A 22,674-nucleotide genomic window follows, 5' to 3' on the forward strand; every position below is an offset into this window, starting at 1 on the left:
TCTGAAGTGAGATTACAGAGAGTTAAGCAGAAATTTAAAAAGAAGGTCCTCCAGGGTAGTAATATCTGGATTACTCCCAGTGCTACGAGCTAGTGAGAGCAGGAATAGGAGGATAGAGCAGATGAATGCACGGCTGAGGAGCTGGTGTATGGGAGAAGGATTCACATTTTTGGATCATTGGAATCTTTTTTGGGGTAGAAGTGAGCTGTACAAGAGGGACGAATTGCACCTAAATTGGAAGGGGACTAATATACTGGCAGTGAACTTTGTTAGAACTGCTTGGGAGGATTTAAACTAGTAAGGTGGGGGGGTGGGACCCAGGGAGATAGTGAGGAAAGAGATCGATCTGAGACGGGTACAGCTGAGAACAGAAGTGAGTCCAACAGTCAGGGCAGCAGGGACAAGGGAGGACTAATAAATTAAACTGCATTTATTTCAATACAAGGGACCGAACAGGGAAGGCAGATGAACTCAGGGCATGGCTAGGAACATGGGACTGGGATATCATAGCAATTATGGAAACATGCTCAGGGATGGGGCAGGACTGGCAGCTTAATGTTCCAGATACAAATGCTACAGGAAGGATAGAAAGGGAGGCAAGAGAGGAGGGGGAGTGGCATTTTTGATAAGGGATAGCATTACAGCTGTGCTGTGGGAGGATATTCCGGGATATACATCCAGGGAAGTTATTTGGGTGGAACTGAGAAATAAGAAAGGGGTGATCACCTTATTGGGATTGTATTTATAGACCCCCCAATAGTCAGAGGGAAATTGAGAAACCAACTTGTAAGGAGATCTCAGCTATCTGTAAGAATAATAGGGTAGTTATGGTAGGGAATTTTAACTTTCCAAACATCGACTGGGACTGCCATAGTGCCAAAGGTTTAGATGGAGAGGAATTTCTAAAGTGTGTACAAGACAATTTTCTGATTCAGTATGTGGATGTACCTACTAGAGAAGGTGCAAAACTTGACCTACTCTTGGGAAATCAGGCAGGGCAAGTGACTGAGGTGTCAGTGGTGGAGCACTTTGGGGCCAGCGACTATAATTCAATTAGTTTTAAAATAGTGATGGAAAAGGATAGACCAGATCTAAAAGTTGAAGTTCTAAATTGGAGAAAGGCCAATTTTGACGGTATTAGACCAAGAACTTTTGAAAGCTGATTGGAGGCAGATGTTCGCAGGTAAAGGGATGGCTGGAAAATGGGAAGCCTTCAGAAATGAGATAACAAGAATCCAGAGAAAGTATATTCCTGTCCTGGTGAAAGGGAAGACTGGTAAGTATAGGGAATGCTGGACGACTAAAGAAATTGAGGGTTTGGTTAAGAAAAAGAAGGAAACATATGTAAGGTATAGACAGGATAGATCGAGTGAATCCTTAGAAGAGTATAAAGAAAGTAGGCGTATACTTAAGAGGGAAATCAGGAGGGCAAAATGGGGACATGAGATAGCATTGGCAAATAGAATTAAGGAGAATCCAAAGGGTTTTTACAAATATATTAAGGACAAAAGGGTAACTAGGGAGAGAATAGGGTCCCTCAAAGATCAGCAAGGCGGCCTTTGTGTGGAGCCACAGAAAATAGGGGAGATACTAAATGAATATTTTGCATCAGTATTTACTGTGGAAAAGGATGTGGAAGATGTAGACTGTAGGGAAATAGATAGTGACATCTTGCAAAGGAGGATTACAGAGGCGGAAGTGCTGAATGTCTTGAAACGGTTAAAGGTGGATAAATCCCCAGGACCTAATCAAGTGTGCCCAAGAACTATGTGGGAAGCTAGAGAAGTGATTGCTGGGCCTCTTGCTGAGATATTTGTGAGGTGCCGGAAGACTGGAGGTTGGCAAACGTGGTGCCACTGTTTAAAAAGTGCAATAAAGACAAGCCAGGGAACGATAGACCGGTGAGCCTGACCTCGGTGGTGGGCAAGTTGTTGGAGGGAGTCCTGAGGGACAGGATGTACATGTATTTGGAAAGGCAAGGACTGATTTGGGATAGCCAACATAGCTTTGTGCATGGGAAGTCATGTCTCACAAACTTGATTGAGTTTTTTGAAGAAGTAACAAAGAAGATTGATGAGGGCAGAGCAGTAGATGTGATCTATATGGACTTCAGTAAGGCGTTCGACAAGGTTCCCCATGGGAGACTGATTAGCAAGGTTAGATCTATGGAATACAGGGAGAACTAGCCATTTGGATACAGAACTGGCTGAAAAGTAGAAGACAGAGGATGGTGGTGGAGGGTTGTTTTTCAGACTGGAGACCTGTGACCAGTGGAGTGCCACAAGGATCGGTGCTGGGCCCTCTACTTTTTGTCATTTACATAAATGATTTGAATGCGAGCATAAAAGGTACAGTTAGTAAGTTTGCAGCTGACACCAAAATTGGAGGTGTAGTGGACAGCGAAGAGGGTTACCTCAGACGACAACACGGCCAATGGGCTGAGAAGTGGCAGATGGAGTTTAATTCAGATAAATGCAAGGTGCTGTATTTTGGGAAAGCAAATCTTAGCAGGATTTATACACTTAATGGTAAGGTCCTAGGGAGTGTGGCTGAACAAAGAGACCTTGGAGTGCAGGTTCATAACTCCTTGAAAGTGGAATCGCAGGTAGATAGGCTAGTGAAGGCGGCGTTTGGTACGCTTTCCTTTATTGGTCAGAGTATTGAGTACAGAAGTTTGGAGGTCATGTTGCGGCTGTACGGGACATTGGTTAGGCCACTGTTTGAATATTGTGTGCAATTCTAGTCTCCTTCTTATTGGAAAGATGTTGTGAAACTTGAAAGGGTTCAGAAAAGATTTACAAGGATGTTGCCAGGGTTGGAGGATTTGAGCTACAGGGAGAGGCTGAACAGGCTGGGGCTGTTTTCCCTGGAGCATCGGAGGCTGACGGGTGACCTTATAGAGGTTTACAAAATCATGTGGGGCATGGGTAGGATAAATAGACAAAGTCTTTTCCCTGGGGTGGGGGAGTCCAGAACTAGAGGGCATAGGTTTAGGGTGAGAGGGGAAAGACATAAAAGAGACCTAAGGGGCAACCTTTTCATGCAGAGGGTGGTATGTGTATGGAATGAGCTGCCAGAGGGCATGGTGGAGGCTGGTACAATTGCAACATTTAAGAGGCATTTGGATGGGTATATGAATAGGAAGGGTTGGGAGGGATATGAGCCGGGTGCTGGCAGGTGGGACTAGATTGGGTTGAGATATCTGGTCAGCATGGACGGGTTGGACCGAAGGGTCTGTTTCCATGCTGTACATCTCTATGACTCTAAAAAAAATTGAGAAAGTTTAAGTTTTTATTTTTGCAAAGTCCATTACTCTTGAACAAGCCATTCATTTTGGGCGGCACGGTGGCACAGTGGTTAGCACTGCTGCCTCACAGCGCCAGAGACCCGGGTTCAGTTCCCGCCTCAGGCGACTGACTGTGTGGAGTTTGCCCGAGACTGGCATTGAACCTGGATCCCTGGTGCTGTGAAGCAGCAGTGCGAACTACTGAGCCACCCTGCTGCACCAAATTACTCTACTGATTTCTTAGTTGGAAGCAATGACCTAGTGGTATTATCGCTGGACTGTTAATCCAGAGACCCAGGTCATGTTCTGGGGACCTGGGTTCAAATTCCGCCATGACAGGTGGTGGAATTTGAATTCAATACATACCTGGAATTAAGAATCTAATGATGTCCATAATTCCATTGTCGAATCTCAGGAAAAACCCATCTCGTTCACTAATGTCCTTTCGGGAAGGAAACTACTATCCTTACCTGGTCTGGCCTCCATGTGACTCCAGACCACAGCAATGTGGTTGACTCTTAACTTTGGGATGGGCAATAAATGCTGGTCTAACAAGTGACACCCTCATTCCATGAATGACTTAAAAAATGCAGTCTCCTAAGTTTCCTTTCTCCTTTATTCAATTGTTTGTTTGTTAGATCCAAATGATGGTGCCTTAACGCATCCCTGGAATCCTCCTTTGTTAGAGCGTGCCTCTAGCACCTTGTTAGTATAACTTGACTTGGCAATGAGGACTACAGCTTGACCCCCCCCCCCCCCCACAACGCTCATCAACTTCCTTCAACAGCACTTCAAAAATCCATTGGCTCCTCCATTTAGAAAGACAGGGCAGCTGCCTCCTTGAAGCACTGTCAACTCTAGTTCTCCTCCACGTTGTACACGATTGTGACTTGGGCCTGTGCCACCATTTTTCTTCATCATTGGGTCAAAATCCTGGAATCCCCACCCAACAGCAGAGTGGAGTCTCCTTCAGTGCATGGCCTCCAACAGTTCAAGAGGAAGGCCCATTATCATCATCTTTCATTCAACTGAATGTCTCTTTTCTCTTCTGTCCTGATTTCCAAAGGCTGGTCCATGTTTCTGGTAGTTTTCAGGTAACGGGGATAGGTAGTAAACACTAGCCTATGATGCACGTGTTCCCAGAATGAACTAAAAAACTTCAGATGGTGAAATCCTGTCTGAATATAGGATTAGGATATTTTCAAAAAACAAAATTATGACGATATCATTCATGCATTTACTAGGTACATATCACTTTCAAAGAGCATAAATTGAAATTCTAACAGGTACCAAAAAAATGCATCATATGCATTCCAGTTGCAAAACAAATATAGTAGTCCCAAAAGCTAACCGGTGAATAGGGGTGTGCAGCTGTACCATGTGCCATTCCATAATTGTTGTAGAATCTTAAAATGATTGAGAACAGAGAGGCAATTCAGCCCATTGGGGTTGGACTGGTACTTTGAAAAAGCCCACCTGTTTAACCTCAGTCGCGGTGTTTTGCTCAAAGCTCTGTAAACCAGAACAGAACAAAAAGATGTTTTCCATTCAGGTCCTCAGCCTTTGACCTATTCAGTTTAATCATTGCGGATCTGAACCTCAAATCCATTTTCCTGCTTTGCTTCCAAATCCCTTAATGCTCTCACCTATCAAACATCAGTCCAAGTTTTGAAAATTGTAATGACTCAGTCTCAGCATCATTTTCTTCCAGACTTTCATTTCACTTTTTTTTGCCAAATAGCAGTTTCCAGCATTCCACTTGAACAGCCTAGTTCAAATTTTAAAGTTATGTCTTCTTGTTCTGAGTTCCACACTCCAGGGGCAAATTGTTTATCACTTCACACAGAGGATGGTTAGAGTATGGAACTAGTTACTACACAGAATGGTTGAGGGAAATGACATAGACGCAATTAGGGGAACCTGGATGAGCTGCTGGGCCAAAAAGGAATGAAGGATATGCTTATGTGGTTAGATGATGTGAAGTGATAGAGGTTCATATATACGTAACCAGCTTAGCCAAATGTCCCATTACTATCTTGTTAATTTGAGAGAATTCTGTGTACTCTGCCAAATCACTTAATTCCTTTCAACCAGATCACTTTTTAAACTTTGTACTGACATCATGATAGCTACCAATAGCTGGAGTGGTGGGTGCAACTTAAATGTTTAGTGAAGCATTCGTTATGTGCCAACTCTAAAACTTGACACCATTTCTACATTTTCTTTTAACAACTGCATACCCAGATGAGGCAAATTGCACCCCATCAGATATTTTACTTTCCACTAAATTCTTCCTGCCAGGTTAGTCACTGAGATCCAGTACATATCTTTTGAGATATTTGTGTGTTTTCTTTGAGTCTATTTTGAGTGTTGTGAACTTCAACCTTCTTACTTGTCTGCCAAGGAATTTTGTTGAATCAACTGTCTCTAATGGCAAAATTTGAAGAACTCTAACTCTGTAGAGGAATATCTGGAAGGAATCAAAAAATGTAAAGACCTGAGAAACAATGTGAAATGAATTGTTGAATTGTTCACAATGTTTTTGTCATTATAAATAAGGCTCCACTTGCTGACACCAGGGAGCATGGGGAGGTCACAGAAATAAGCTGTAAAATGAGGGGGGAGATTTAAAAATCGACTGAAAGTTATACATATGTGCAGCCGGAAATAATTGGTGCTTTGGTTCAAGAAAAATAATGAGTATTGTAATGAATCAGTATATTATGGTATTTTATAGTGGTCGTGTAAAACAAAGAAGCATTTTTCTTTTAATATTCAATAAACATCATCTTATTGTGTTTGAGTGTGCCATGTATTTGGTGTCAGCAAATAGATTATTTTTCAAAGTTGATTCGAATCCTTACAGTGTAGAAGCAGGCCATTTCAACCCACACCAACTCTCTGAAGAGCATCCCAACCAGACGGCCCCCCCCCCTCATCCATCTCTGTAACCCCGCATTTCCCATGGCTAACCCACATAGCCTGCTCATCGCTATAGGCAATTTAGCCATGGCCATGCCACCTAACCTGGACATCTTTGGACTGTGGGAGCAAACCAGAGCACCCGGAGGAAACCCACACAGACTGTCATCCGAGGGTGGAATCGAACCCAGGTGCGTGGCACTTTGAGGCAACCACTGAGTCACTGAGCCACCATGTGACAATGAATCTATGATCCATAACGTTTGAGAATTTTGATACAAGATCCTAAGAGCTAAATTTCACCAGCCTCTTAGCAAGGGAGTGGGAGGTGAGGAAAAGGTGGTGCAAGAAGGTTTTGGGTGCTGTGCACAGCACATTCCCTCTGCAATGCCATTTTGTCAAGGGGTGATGGTAGCCAAGCCACCCCGTTACAGCCCAGTTGAGCTCCTTGAGTGGCCAACTAAGGATCTACCGCAGCCTCCACTTGCATTTTGCAATGCCCAAGGGAGTGGGGAATTTAGGTGCGGGTGGGGGGAGCACGTAACGGCTACCTCTGTGGCAATGGCACCATCTGACCTGAGGATCCCATTTCCGCGACAGATTTCTGGGCCTGGCATCCATTGGTCTATTACCCCAGTGTTCCAGGGTACCTTGTCATCTATATGCCCTGTCCTGTCAATGAAACCCCAAAAATGGCCAGCGCTGGCAGTAGTGCTGCTAAATTGACAGCTCTCTGAGTTGATGGGACAGCAGGTCTTGCGGCTGGCATTAGGACCATGCTTCTTGAGCTATGTCACTGGCCAAAGCAGGTTAGGCTTCTGCTGTTAGGCCTAGATGGTGGGACCTCAGCCTCAGTCATGATAACGCGGCCAATGAGTTGACTATTTGAGCACTTCTCGTTCACTCTGTTCTGTTTCACTGCTGTGGCCAGAAATCTCACCCTGGCCAAAAGAATTTGTATTTCTGTAGTGCCAGTTATGATTTCAGGATACCCTGAAGTCTTTTTAAAAATTATATAATAGGCAAGAGAAGCTGATGGCATACTTATCTAAAACAAATGAAAGAACCTGTATTTCTAATTGCACTTTTTGCAATGTCAGGACATCCCAAAATGTTTTACAGGAAGCAAAGAACTTGGGTGGCGCGGTGGCTCAGTGGTTAGCACTGCTGTCTCGCAGCGTCAGGGACTAGGGTTCAATTCCCTCCTCCGGCAACTGTCTGTGTGGAGTTTGCACATTCTCCCCGTGTCTGCGTGAGCTTCATCTGGGTGCTCCGGTTTCCTCCCACAATCCAAATATGTGCAGGTCAGGTGAATTGGCCGTGCTAAATTGCCCATAGTGTGAGGTGCATCATTCAGGAGGAATGGGTCTGGATGGGTTACTCTGCAGAGGGTCGGTGTGGACCGGTTGGGCTGACAGGCCTGTTTCCATACTGTAGGGAATCTAACCTAATCTAAAAAAGACTCCTCAAATTCTTGTCTCCATTGTAACATAGTTAATTCAGCAGCCAATTTATGTCAGACAGCCATGGGATAATTGCTAACGAATCAAAATTCTAGTAAGGTTGATCGAGGGATGAGTGTTGTCTGGGACAATAGGAGAGCTTCTCTGGTGGTCTTTGAAATAACAACATGGGGGTCTAAAAGGAAAAATGATCACTTCTGACAGCAAGGTTTTCATCAGTGCTGAGCTGGGTGTTAGCCTAGATATTGTAATCAAATATACGCTACAGATCTTGCAGCAAGACTCTCTAACTCATAAGTGGGGTAATTGGAGGGCAATTAAGTACCTGAAGAGGAGCTGTTCTCAGACGGGTGTACAGAGATAGTCCCTCAATATTTGTTGGGTAGAGAATGGTTTAAGTGATAGGAAAACCAGGAAGCAATAAAGGAAAATGTACTTTTAAAAGACATTAGAATGCACTGATTTATTTGAAAACACTTTTTAAACTATACTTGTTTTTTCCAAATCTGTGGCAATAGATTCTGAAGAGAGCTCCCAGTCAGGTCACGAGACCCCGGGCAGCGAATCTGCATTACAGGGGAACACAGAACATGAGGATGTGGAGAACTCAGATGGCAAGACAAAGAAAGAGAAAAAGAAGAAAGAGAAGAAAAAGAAGGTGAAAACAAAAGGAAAGAATAAAGAGAAGAAGAAGGAGAATGATAACCAAGAAAAGAAAGCCAAGAAGAAAGGCTTCGGAGCAATGCTCAGGTATTTAACAGAATTTATCCTGGATGTCAGGATCCACTTCTTCACACAAATTAAATTTGGAAGCCTGTCGTCCGAAAGGCATTGAGGCTGAGAGCCAAATGAGTGTCTTATAATTGAGTTGTACATGATTTTGTTCAACAAGGGTTATGGAACTGAGGCCATGCAGGTGGAGTTGAGACCCTACCAGAAGTTTTCAGCTGGTTTTATGTTCAAGTGCACTCAACACATTCAGTAATATTCATAGGGTTTTTAAACTTGATGTCATTTGATAGCCAGTTGTGTCAGGTGATCACTACTGGGTTACTTGGGATGTGAAGTAGTTGCTAAATGATCACTTTTGAGTGCAAAAGAATCATAAACATATGATGCCCCTGAAAGACATTGACATCAAATCAAGCTGGCAGGATATGTAGGAACTTATTGAATAAGGGGACATTGGCATAAGGAACTGAATGGTCTATTCTTGTAGAATCATAGAATCTCCCAACTGACTGTTGAATGTCTTTCCAAACTCACCTAGATTTTCTGCCATTTTAACTGGGGTCAGATCCCTTTGTGTTTTCTTTTAGATCTTGGGTGTTGGAGGCCCAAGGTTCGATCGTTATCCTGTGCAAAGCTACTTTCAACCTGCTGCTTGTGAATACATTGTGTTTTGCCTTTAGAATTGCAACTAGAGAGGGAGAAATTAATGAGTTCTCATTTTACAAAAGCTTGCTTTTGTACAGCACGTTTAATGTGGTCCCTAAACATGATGCAGAAATGTATGAAAATAAGAATTGGTACTGAGCCACTTAAATACTTACCACAATTTGGTCAAAAAACTCTTTAAAAAAATGCAGGCATTGAGCAGCATTTTTCTATAAATATCCTGTGAGGATACTTTGGTGTGATGCACGTGGAGACACAGCATCCAGTGTTGCAAAGTGAGAAATTGACATATAGACAACTTGGAAAATAGATGCAGGCGTAGACTGTCCAGCCCTTTGAGCCCACACCACCATTCAGTATTACTGCAGCTGACCTTGCAATCTCAGTATCCCACTCCCACCTTTTCTCGATACCACTCGATCCTTTTAGTTGCAGGGGTCACTTACAATTCTCTCTTGACTATGTCTAATGAACTGGCCCCCACAGCTTTCTGTGGTAGAAAATTCCACAGGTTCACTACTCTGAGTGAAGAAGTTCTTCTTCATCTCAGTTCTGAATGGCTTACCCTTTATCCTTAGACTATGAAGATGCACGATAGCCAGAATTAGAACAATGTGAAGATCTTTGAAAGTTGTGGGGTTGGACAAGTCTTTATAAGGAATTTACTTAGCCTTTTTTTTCCTGGTTATCTTTCTCTTTCTTTTCATTATCTTCATTCTTTCCCCTGTTTTCACCTTGTTGGTCTTCTCTTTCTTTCTTTCTTCATCTTGCCATCTGGGTTCTACGCATCCTCCTGTTCTGTGGACAACTATAAATACAGATTCACTGCCTGGGGTCTCATGGCCTGACTAGGAATTCTCTTAAGAATCTATTGCAACAGATTTGGGGAAAAGAGTTTTAAAATGCATTAGTGCATTCCAATTTCTTTTAAATGTACATTTTCATTTAGTGCTTCCTGGTCTTCCTATCACTTATACCATTCTCTACCCAACAAGTATTGAGGGGCGGTTTCTGTACAACATCCATTCGTCTGTAAATAGCTCCTCATAGGATAGTTAATTATCCTCCAATTACCACGTTTGTGTTAGAGAATCTGGGTGCAAGATTTGCAGTGAATATTTGAGTGCAACATCTCGGCTAACACTCAGCTCAGCACTCGGCCGTGTTGTCAGAATTGATCATCTTTCATTTTAGAGATGGAACCGAGGTCTCACCTTCCCTCTCAAGTGCAAAAGACCCTATGCTGCTATTTCAAAGAACATCAGGGAAGCTCTCCTAATGTCCCAGCCAACATTTGTGCAACAAGGATGAGAATTTTACATTAAAAACACTTTTTTGAACAGAGAACAGATGTTGGTCAGGGAACATAGAGGTGATGATATGGAATGCAGGCAGTAGGATTTTGGACAGTGTATAGTTTCCTGTTTTATTAACCAATGGTCATTTTTTGGAAATTTGGGAAAGAGCTTGCTTGTGACATCCCCTGTTATGAACCTTGATATATGAGAGCTACTGTACTTGACTGCAGTGTTTGGAGCCTGATAAACTTTAACTTAAATCACCACCTTCACGGAATAAGGGGAGAAATAAACGATTGGGGAAGTAATATGAGAATTAAGACAAGTTTTAAAAAAAGTTTGCTAATTTGAATTCTAGGGAATGACTGAGCACTCTGCACTTGAGGCATGGAAGTGCCAATTTTAATCTATATTTGCCTTTTTTCTCTTCACAAGTCTAGATTTGCCACTCTTCACAAGTCTAGATTTCTCAATTGTGCCACCAGATCTCATAATGGGAAATGGAAACATTATTCATTGCACAGGATCATGACCCACCTAGAATAAATCCCAATCTTTAATAGCCAGAATTTAATTTCAGGTGCAATTTATTTTGTTGCTGTTGCTTATTTTGCACATGCAGAGGGGTTAATTTTTTACCTAGCCCCTTTTCAGGTAATGCATACTGGAATTACAAGTGGTAATTCTCCAGGAATTCTCCTCTACCCTTTTTACCTTGAAGGTTGAGAAAATGGTCAAGTATCCCAAGAATATAGTATCAGAGTATGAAGTCATAAGCATTGCTTCTTGCTGCACTCAAAACCTTGGTTTTACAAAGGGGGTCATCACGGGGAGTTATGACACATGCTGCACACATTTCAGTTGCAACACAGGATCTGTAAACAAAACAAACTAATCTTAGAAAATGTGGCAGCGATTTATACTCAATAAGTTCCCACAAACAGCAGTGTAATAACAGCATGATGATTTTTTTTTATTAATTGCTAATGGTTAAGGGATAAATATTGGTCAGGACAAAATCTTCTCTGTGCTTCTGTGAAATTTCTACAATAAAATATTTTCCATACACTTGAGAAAACAGAATTAGTTAATGTTCTATCCAAAAGTCAGTATTTTTTGCAGTATAGCACTCCCTCAGTACCAAGCTCTGTGTAGTCAGTATGAATGTGTTACGATGGTTATAAGGCAGCTTCAACATTTTGTGATTGTGTAAAGTGCTATACAAATGCAAGCCTTCATTTAATTTGCTCTCTGCCTCACGTGGGTGATGGGCATACATTGTGTTATGGCATGGTGAGATGCACTTATGTTCAGTTCTGACTTTTTTTGGGCATGCCCACAGGTAGAAGAGTAATTGGTATACCTTGTTGAAGGTTGTTGAAGTTAAGTTTGAACTTTCAGTGGACCAAACTACATAAGGTTACCTAGATATAGTTGGCTAAAATGAGTGTTATTGTCATATATGAGTTCCAACTCTCCAAATCTTCAAAAGTGTGTCTTAAGCTCGAGGTGACTGTTAGTTACATAACCGGGTAAACCCAAACCCAGCCCTGCTTTCGTAATTGGGTAAGATCGGATGCATATGCCCAAGTCGCACAGGCTGTTAAACTTAGTCGCTGTCTAATGAGTTTGAAATATAAATCTGTTACAATTGAAACAATAAAAATGCATGGCTTTTGTCCCAGTGGGATATGGAGAAATAGGAGTGTGAAGGAGCAGAGCTTCATGGACAATCTGCAGCCAACATCTGTCCTCCAACTTCATTGGCAGTACTCTCCCTGTATCTCCTTCCACCCTGGGGTTTGGTGATCTTCTGTCCTGTAAATTGGGATATGTTTGCACATTGTGTTTCTCACACACACGCTCTGTTGTTGTCTCTCTTTCTCTCTTTAGGGTGTATGCACTTTCTATAGCTCTGTCTTGCACACTTTATCTAGATCTCTTTATCTCTTTCATTCACATGCTTGTTGTCTCTAACTCCACTGTGTTTTCATTCTCACCCACCACCTGAATTATACCTGAAGTGTTTTTATTATGTTCAGTTCTCAAATTTCTGTTAAGATTGTCCAACTTCATATCAGGTGGGTTCAATTTGCCCTCTTTCCTACTTCTGCTCACGATTTGGCTTGAAATGGAAACCAAGGCTGTCTTGAAGATTGTAGCTAATGCAGGTTGATTTTTGTTTTTTGACAGAAGGAGTTTATGTATAATGTAGTCAGTGCATATCACTCCTGGCCTGAGAATACTTGATACTAATGGCATTGGTCCAATAATAAATTAGTTCTGGATACGATGCAGGTTTTGAAAATTATTCCATTAGGATATGGCTGTCATTGGCAAAGCCGACATTTGTTTCCCATCCTGAATTGCTCACGAGCTGAGCGATTTAGGTTCTTGCAGTCTCCTTCCTGAAGAGCCAACCATATTGCTGTGGTTTTGAGTCGTGTGTAGCTCAGAATGAGTTTGGATCTCCCTGAAAGATTTATTAGGTCAGGTCCCTGTTGTACACGCTGTCTGCTTTGCCTGGCTATATGAATTTTTGGAAGGGTACAAAATGGGAATCTGGCCCCTCATTTTAGTCCAGTTAGGTTGACATTGGGGTTTCCATGCCTCAAGTGGAAAGTGCTCTGTTTTACTTAGCCACCTTTCATAATCTTTGTAAATCTCCTCTACACCTGCACAATCTCTGCATTCTTCCAATTATGGCCTCTTGTGAATCCCTGATTCCCTTTTCTTCACCATTCACAGCTGTGTCTTGAGTGGACTGGGCATCAAACTCAGGACGACTTCTCCAAATCTAAATCCACTCAACCTCACTTTCTCCTCTTCCTTGACACTCCTTAAAAACCTAGCCTTTATTAACTTGTCTTAATATCTCTGGACATGATTTGGTGCCTGATTGTATTCTGTAAGGTGCTGTAGAGTCTCTCACTTTAAAAGTGCTTTGCAAATGCAAGCTGTTACAATGAGCACAAAAACATTTGATTTTTTTTAAAACATAACTGGAATGATTCATTCACGAGTTACATTGCGAATGAGCTGTTTAAGTAAAACAGCATACTGAAATAATAATAACTTGGAATTCACTGCCTGAGGAACAGTTTTCTCATGGCACTACCTGTGGTTTTGTCTATTTTATGAATTAGGTTCTCTAAATAGTTCAGCCGTTAGGTAAAGATGTTTTTTTTTATTTAAATAGTTTTGAACTAGAGCATGAGATTTCCATAAATGGTTTTTTGTTTGCTACTCTGTTCGCTGACTTACTAACTCAGCCTCCATTTCAATGCCCATGAATAACACAACCAACATTTTTCAGAAATTACTACACCTCTAAAGTTCATCCAACTTCTGCTGGCAGTACCATTGTGTGGGACTGTGCCTGCCTATTTGAAATGCTGGAACAATTACAGTCGATGAGGAGTGGGAGATGCAGGAAAAATTGCTAATGTTTCAATTCAGGCATTCGTTTATGTTGAAACGCCAGGAATAACAGAGGCCATCCTGTGCATTCCCCAAAGCTTCTTCCTACCTATAGCATTTGTCAGCTTGGCCTTCTCTTGCGATGTCCGTCTGATGAGTTGGCGAGGGAGGGCTCTTCCACAGCCAGAAAGCTACTAATGTTATAAATCCGTATCTCCTCTTGTGTTTTGGTACATCTGAGTTAATATTCTCCCTCAACTCTCTTCAAGTACTCTTTCCAGTCCTGCTTCCATCTTTCAATTGAATTGTAGAACCCTTATGACACAGACTGAAGCCAATCAGCCCAATTTACCCAGGCTGGTTGAAAAAGAATTGACAAAGTCCCAAACTTAATCCCAACGTTTTTGAATTTGGTTTATAGGCCTGAAGGTGCCATTTCTTCAAGCTATCCAAATGAGAATTTTACCTCTGCTACTGTTCGGCCAATGATTCAGATCCCAATACCCTCCAAGTGACAAATATGTTTCATTGTCTCTTCTTTTTTTAGACCCTGCTACCAATTTCTGGAAATCTGTGCTCTTTGATTGTTTGACCCCCTGCCAAGACCAAATAGGTCATCTGTGTTTACTATATCCCAGGCCCTCATAGTTTTGTAGACCTTAAGCAAACCAGCCCTTAGCCTCCTCTGTTGCAAATAAAACAACCTAAAACCTATCCAATACTTCCTCTTAGTGAAGATTTTCCAGACCTGGCTGTACCATCATAAATCTCCTGAGCTTGGCTCGCAACTTTTGTCTTAATAGGGAGCAAATGTTGTCCTCCTTTGCAGGTTTAGTTTCGATATTTATAGAAACTCATAGCAGAGCAGGAAACTTCTTAATGCATTGTGTCCATGCAGGCTGTTTGGCAGAATTAAACCAGTTCTGCTGCTGTTTTTCACACAGCCATGCATTTTATTTTTCTTCACATTTTTTAAGGTATATATCTAATTGCATTTTGAAAGTTAGTATTGAATTTGCTCCCAACATGCTTTTGGGCACCATATTCTAGATTGTCATAACTCGCTGAGTGTACAATATCATCTTGTCTCCTCTGGCTTTTTTTGCCAGTTATCTTAAATTTGTGACCTCAGGTGATTGACTCTAACAGCAGGAGAGGCAGTTTCTCCTTATCACTTTTTATCAAAGCTCCTCATATTCTTCAATTTGATTTTGTTTTTGAAAACGGTTTTACAGTGTAGATTGAGCTATTTGGATGTTGTCATATTGATTTCTGTGGTTCACTGGTTAAACTGCAACAATGACTCGTGAAAAGCCACACTTTTATTTTGTTGACGTGTTGCTGGATTCTTGAGCATGCTCTAAAAAAGCACTGGCCAGGCATCCTCAGATTTCAGAATATGTGAAACAATAAGTTACAAAATACCATTTTACTTGCATTCTGAGAATCAACCAAACTCTTCAACCCCACGCATTTAGAGTCCAGAGATATGCACAGCATAGAAGCAGACCCTTCAGTCCAACTCATCCATGCTGGCCAGATACCCCAAATTAATCTGGTTCCATTTGCCAGCATTTGGCACACATCCCTCGAAAGCCTTCCTATTCATACACTCATGCAGATGCCTTTTAAATATTGTACCAGCCTCCACCACTTACTCTGGCAGCTCATTCCGTACATATGCACCCTCTGTGTGAAAAAGTTGCCCTTGAGGTCCCTTTTAAATCTTTTCCCTCTCACCTTAAAGCAATGACCTCCAATTTTGGACACCTTCCATGGAGAAAAGACCTTGGCTATTCATCCTATTCATCCCCGTCATGATTTGATACTTGCCTGAAGGAACATTGTCATGGGTCATTGAAAAGTTTTCAACTTATTTATTCTTTTTTTTTGAAAAAAACGGTTCTGAATAACTTGAGTGAATGATGGAGCACTCTCATGAGCTTCTACCTTTTCAGATGGCAAGTAAAACCAAAGTACTGCCTGTCCTCTCCAGTGGATGTAAAACATATCATGGTACAATTTCAGTGAAAGCAGGGGAGTTCTCTGTTCCATGAGTAAAATTTATATTTCAACCTATATTTCCAGAGTCGATAATCTGGTCCAGTACTCATTGCTGTCTTGGATTGTTGATGGCCACTGTTTCTTCTCCGTTATAGTGGTGACCACATTCAAAGTATTTCATTTGCTGTAAAATGTTTCAAGGTTTCATGAAGGGTGCAAGAGAAATTGAGATCTTCCTTTACTGACAGGTACATGAATCTAAAGTTGGATTTGAACCCACAGCCTGTGGCTTGGCTAAAAAAGCGACCTGCAAATGAGCCACAACTGTCATAGATGTTCCAAGGGGATGCTGAAACTCTTGAGGAAATTATGCTCTCTTTATTTTTCTTTTAGCCAGATGAGACGATTTAAAGGAGAAAGAAAAAATTCACTCAGAGCAGCAATTGGGAGACCCAACCTCTCTTCACACATTAACAGTCAATACATGCCAACGTTAATGAGGCCATAATCTATCTGGTCATACCAATAAATGGTTGTGTCAGGCCGAGGCAATAACTGCTGGTCGTTATGCTAATTACAGTCATCTTGTGATGACTTTTATAGCTTTTACCCTGTTCTGTTAGTAATTACAGTAAAACAGAATCCTTTTTATTAAACTGCAAGAGTGACTTGGAATTTGAGATATGGGAGTGACGGACTAAAGAGAAAGTGGAAATGGCACTAAATCGTCTGTAAGAAACTTTTGAAATGTATACAAATTAAGATATTGATAGGGTGCATCTTGTCTTTCAAGCACCAGAAGTCCCAAAGAACCTTGCAGATGATTATTGACTTTTTGAATTGCAATCGTGGTGTGTAAAACGCCAACCAGTTTATGCACAACGAGCTCCCACCAGTAGCAGAGATAATGACCAGATAATCTATATTGCCATGATGCTTTGATAAGGGACAAATATTGTGCAGCACACCAGGGAAAAGTCTCCTTTGTTCAATGTTATTCAGCAGTGCTACATACCCTTTCCATCCACCTAAGAGGGCCAAATGATCTCCTCTCAGGTCTCGCTGGAAAAATTGCACATCCAGCACTGTCTCAGTACTGAAGTGTCAACCAAGGTAATCTAGTGCCTTGAGTTGGACTTGAACCTGCACTTTTCCTGTCACTGAGACAAAAGTATTGCCCACTCAGTCATTGCTCCATTTGATTGGGGGGGCAGGACATAGAACAATTCATAGGATTTCTCTTGTAGAACAAAATTCCTTTAAAGGCCAGGGTATAATACTATTAAGGGCAGCACTGTGGCTCAGTGGTTAGCACTGATGCCTCACAGGGGCAGGGACCCAGTTTCAATTCCATCCTCTGGTGATGTCCATGTGGAGTCTCTCCATGTTTGCATAGATTTCCATTGGGTATATCAGTTTCCTCCCACAATTCAAAGATGTGCTGGTTAGGTGGAATGGCCTTGCTAAATTGCCTTGTAGTGTCCAGGGATGAGCAGGCGAGGTGGGTTAGGTGAGATAAATGTGAGGTTATGGGATAGGTTAGGAGGACTGGGTCTGGGTGGGGTGCTGTTTGGAAGTTTAATGTAGACCTGATGGGCCAAATGTCCTCTTTCTGCAGTGTATGGATTCTGTGATTCAATCTAGTGTTATCCAGAGAAATTGCCACACCTATTTCTTGGAAATCTCCTAGAAGATCGTCTAATCATCCTCTAAGCTGCAGGTACTGCCTTAGTAATAAGAGGAGCATATTTGGCTCCTCCAGGCATCTTGATAGATCATGAAAGATCTATATCTGAACACAGTGTGTACACTCGCCTTTGTTCTGTACCTCTTTAAACCCATTTCTCTCATAAATCGACCAGAGTCAGTTTTGAAATCTTCAATTGATCCCTCAATCTCAACAGCATTTTGGAAGAGAAGGTTCCAGAATGGAGATGGGTTGAACAGTTTCCTGCAGCAACTGCTGGTGCTGAACTACAAAATTGATGAGGGGTTTAAGGAGACAGCATAACCTGTTTTTAAAAAAAAACGCTGATGTCAAAATAAATCTAGTTTTGAATAAAGTGTTCAGAAATTATTAATAATTTTCTCTCCCATTTTACTTTGCATGTGGTTGTGACCTCATCTGGTCAGCGGGAAGTGTTATCCATTCAGACATCCCTCCCCTCATGGTTTGCCATTTACCCCATGGACCATACAAGGTGGCAACAATCCAGCTGTCATGCCCCAAATATCTTCTGGACATGGAGAACTATTTAACAGGTGGATGCAGACCCTTGCGCAAGCATGTTCAGTAATCATGAGGCACACCCTCCAGAATGCTGGGTGCTGCTGGCAGATTGCCTCGCGCAAACATACCTGACTCTATTTAAACCTGCTAGTCATTTGAAAAGAAGAGCCAAAGAAACCATTCACCAATCAATGCATTGCCACCTTTTCACTCGAATTGTTCAGGCTAGCCAGAATGAAGGGCAGGGTAGTGAGTCTGTTGCATCTGACCCTTAGCTGCCCGGTACCAAGTACTTAGTCCCAGTGCAGGTGAACAAGAGTGAATAGCAACACACTTTCCTCATTTTTAATCCAAAGCTTGTATTTTCAATGTGGATAGCACTCCGCTTCTCAACTACTGGGAAACAAAAGTTTCACAAAATTTGTGATTCTGCAAACTACTAAGCAGAAGAGGGAGAAGTAATTAACAGAAAGTACACTTCTTTAGAGAGCCAGGTGAATGAACTGTTCTGAGCTCTCGACTTCTGAAGATTTCCCAACTTGGATGTAGATTTGTTTTTAGAAGTTTCGTCACCATACTAAGTAACATCTTCAGTGAGCATCCGAATGAAGCACTGGTGGTGTAAACCGCTTTCTATTTATATGTTTGAGTTTCCTTGCGTTGGTGATGTCATTTTCTATGATGATGTCATTTCCTGTTCTTTTTCTCGGGGTGGTAAATGGGATCTAAGTTAATGTGTTTGTTGTTGGTGTTCCAAATAGAATGCCATACTGCTAGGAATTCACTTGCGTGTCTCTGATTGGCTTGTCCTAGGATGGATGTGTTATCCCAGTCGAAGTGGTGTCCTTTCTCATCCATATGTAAAAATACTAGGGTGTAAGGGACAACGCATCCATCCTAGGACAAGCCAAACAGAGACACGCATTCCAATCGGAATGCTATCAACAAACGCATTTACTTGGATCCCATTTACAACCCCTGAGAAAAAGAACAGGAAATCACATTACCGTGGGAAATGATGTCACCACAGGAATTGACGCCACCGACCGAAGGAAACTCAAACGTATAATAAAAGCAGGCTACACCACCAGTGCTTCATTTGGAGGCTCATTGATGATGTTACCCAGTATGGTGATGAAATATCTAAAAACAAACCTTCAGTTCAGCGAGCAAACCTACATCCAGAACCTCCACCTGAGCTACAAATCTTCTGAAAACTCACTAATTTTCCAACTTCCTGGAAAAATTTCCCTCTAGATACCTGGACCTGAGAATTAGGAAAAGGGTCAATCATCTGGAAATGGATTGCATGTTTTTCGATGGGAGGTTGCCATTTGACATCATTGAAATAAATGTCTTGAAATTTTCAGAAGCTTCAGAATTTGAGACTTCCCTAAGTCTTTTTTGCCTTTCCCAGGTGTTACTCAGCTTTGAGAGTGTGGAGATGGTTTAGCCATGATTCTCCAGCTGTTGTGTGTGGTGCTGGCTTGACAGGCCAGCTGTTCTTCTTCCTGCCTGCCATCTTATGTTTGGGTGCAAACACATCTCTAACTGGTTGCAGTGTGACATTCTTGTCTGAATTTATTTTGTAAAATGAAACCTTGGATTGGGGGATACACTGGTCTTGGGCATTTGACAGTGATGACCACTTGAAAGACCTTTCCAAGGTAGAGGCAATGACTGAGAAAAGCTTGACGATTGGAAATGTGAATCATTTAGTTTTATTGTGGTGAGATGCTATAAGCTGGAATGCAAGGTCTGAGAGGGTGGCAGAAGCAGATTCAATTGTAATTTTTTTAAAAGGAATTGAATACAGGGGAACCTCAATTATCCGAACGTGATGGGCGGGCACTATTTCGTTAATTGATTCAATGCCTTTCCTCTGGGGCTCGGAGTTTTCTGTTAAGTCTGCTCCCCGTTCAGTAGACAAGACAGCGCGAACTCCACCTCCCGTCCAACACAGCCCGCCCCATGGCCGCACCTCAACCCCATCCAACACCGCCCCCCACCTCACCTGCCTGCCAACACCATCCAACACCACAACCCCCCAACACCGCACGTCCGCCCGCCAAACCCATCCAACACCGCCCACCCCAAGGCCACCCCTCAACCCAGTCCAACACCACCTCTCACCCTCGCCCATCTCCCAACCCGGTCCAACACTGCCCAGTCCCTGCCTGCCCCCCAACCCCGTCCAACACCATCTGCCCCATGCCTGCCCCCAACCCCATCCAAAACTGCTCCTTCCTCCAGGTCCAACACCGCTCCCCCACTCCCAACCACCCCCCAAACCCGTCCAACCCCGCCCCCATCCGTCCCAACCCCGTCCAAAAACGTCCGCCCTCCAACCCAATCCAACACCGCCCGCCCCACCCCATACCCATCCAACACCGTTCGCTTCCCCAACTGCCCCCAACCCTCTTCCAGGTCAGCCGGATCGGACACCAACAACAAGATTGCTGCTGCCTTTTGGAGGGTGAGTCTCCAAATAGCGCGTGTGCACAAATTCTTATTGCAACTTTTTGACAGGTTCTACCTTTACCCTGTGCAGGACAATGTTGGGGAGATTCACGCCTATGTAGAACTCCAGGGATATTGAGGTGGCGGGGGGGGGGGAGGAGAGGTGGTGGGGGGGGGTATGGGGGGGGGAAGGTCCGTGATTTAGAGATGGTGCCTGGGCTCCCTTCAGTCCGGGACTGTTCACAGCAGCATTTCAGGAAGCGGAGTTCACTTTTAATCATTGTCAACAAAAGGCACGATCAGTGTTGAAAACACGTCTTTAATGTTTCTATCGGGACCTCAAGATTTCCTTTGGGTAATCCGATATTCGAATAATTGATGTTCAGATAATCGAGGTTCCTCTGTATCTACTTGAAAAGAAAATACTTGCAGAGCTTTGTTGGAAATAACGGGTCATGGAATTAATTCAGTGTCTTTTTTCCAAACGGCTGGCCTATGTGTAATAGACCAAATGGCTTCCTTTGCGCTGTATAATTCTATGAGGCCAGAAATGGTGCTCTATAGCAATCTTATGTCCAAGTGAAGACCTGATAGCCTTTACATTTGGTGGATTCCCTTTGTTCAGCCTACCACCTGAATTAAAGCTAATATCTGTCAGCTTAGTAGTGGCTAAGCTGTGTACATGTACATTCATATCAAAAGCAGAATATATTGTTCCCTGGATTTCCACAGAAATCATTCACACAATTTGTTGCAAACTTGCCCTGAATAGGCAGAAACATTTTGAGAAATACTTCTTTCAAAATGTCTCTTTGTTTAGTTGCCAAGCAATGGTTTTGTATGCTTTCCCGTGTTCAGTCCCTTTTTCTTATTCAGTCTTGCACTTGAAACTAATTGTGTCCCTGCAGATACCACATGTGAAACGTGCAAGCAACCTTTCATCCTGCCCACTGCACATCGTAAACCGCTTTCTATTAAACACATGAAAGCGATCCCTCAATTGGGAATGGAACCACACCCTATTTTTGTCAAGATTGAGCACTCCTAGATCAGGTACAGCATGATGGAGCTGCAGACTAGTTAGAGAGTACTGGCTAACCTGTTTGAGAGTGATGATCAGTACCACTAATGGGATTTACAGCATATCTCTCCTGCCACTACACAATGTTCTGTGCTTATGTCTTAGTTTTTTTTAAAAATTAATTTAGTAAAAATCTGAGTAAATTAATTGGGTAAAGAAATTAATCAGATGGAGATAACAGTGCACTGTATTCCTTTGAGGTCTTATTTGAGCACCGCAACAGGCATTGAAAGTGCTAATTAGGCTGTTGCGTGTTGTGTTTTAAAATGTTTGTTCAGAATATTTCTATTCGAAAGACTTCAAAAGAAAAATTATACCAGTTGTTTGATGTGATGTAACTTTATGTCCACGCAGTAGGCAAGTTATTCATGAAAATAAGGTAAGCACGTGGGCATAAACTCCCTTATGCACTTTGCATCATTTACTCTCTCTTCAACACAAGTGAGGGTCAGCTGGAAGGTTTTAAGCTCTTGTTGCAGTGCCATGTTAATCACTCCCAGGTCCCAACACAGCTTGGCTTGAAGCAGCTTACTGCTCTCTTAATTGTCCACTCCCTCGTCATTTATGCTATGGCTTAAACAGATGGTAAAACTCCCTCCACAGCACTTCTTTTAACTCTTGGCTAGTTATTGCATAATGTAGAAGCATTAACAGCAACTTGTGTTTCTGTAGCACGCTTAATGTGCAAAACAACTTGAGACATACCACTGGAGTATTATTAAATAGTTTTGCCGCTGACCCACATGTAAAGAGACATTAGAATGGGTAACTAAGAGCTTGCTCAAAAAGGTAAGTTTTAAGAGAAACGAAAATATCCTGGAAGTGCTTCACAGGTCTTCAGCACCTGTGGAGAGATACCATTTCTGCTGTTGTATTTTGATTTTATATAAAATTAAAACCTGTGATGTTGATACTCACCCCCGTGCAGGGCTAAAGTGACTGGAGATTTGAGTGCCCATAACTAAACTAAAGCATGTGTGTTTTATATTCATTCAGAAACAACCTCAGCTCATTGAGACCTTAAGGATTGTCTGAAAATGGGAGAAGGAGATAGAAGGGAGCAGAGATCTGGGGAGGGAATTTCAGAGTAAGGCATGGACAGCTGAATATAT

General features: G+C 42.3%; 1 protein-coding gene across 1 annotated transcript in view; it reads left to right on the forward strand.

Moving 5' to 3' along the window:
• Positions 1-22,674, forward strand: part of LOC140481912 (partitioning defective 3 homolog B-like) — a 997,517-nt gene that overhangs the window by 644,237 nt on the left and 330,606 nt on the right. Inside the window, exon 19 of the mRNA XM_072578586.1 lies at positions 8,190-8,421. Coding sequence (XP_072434687.1) covers positions 8,190-8,421 — 232 coding nt within the window. The remainder of the gene's footprint in view (positions 1-8,189; positions 8,422-22,674) is intronic.

The sequence above is a fragment of the Chiloscyllium punctatum genome, chromosome 10, assembly GCF_047496795.1.
Source record: "Chiloscyllium punctatum isolate Juve2018m chromosome 10, sChiPun1.3, whole genome shotgun sequence".
NCBI lineage: Eukaryota > Metazoa > Chordata > Chondrichthyes > Orectolobiformes > Hemiscylliidae > Chiloscyllium > Chiloscyllium punctatum.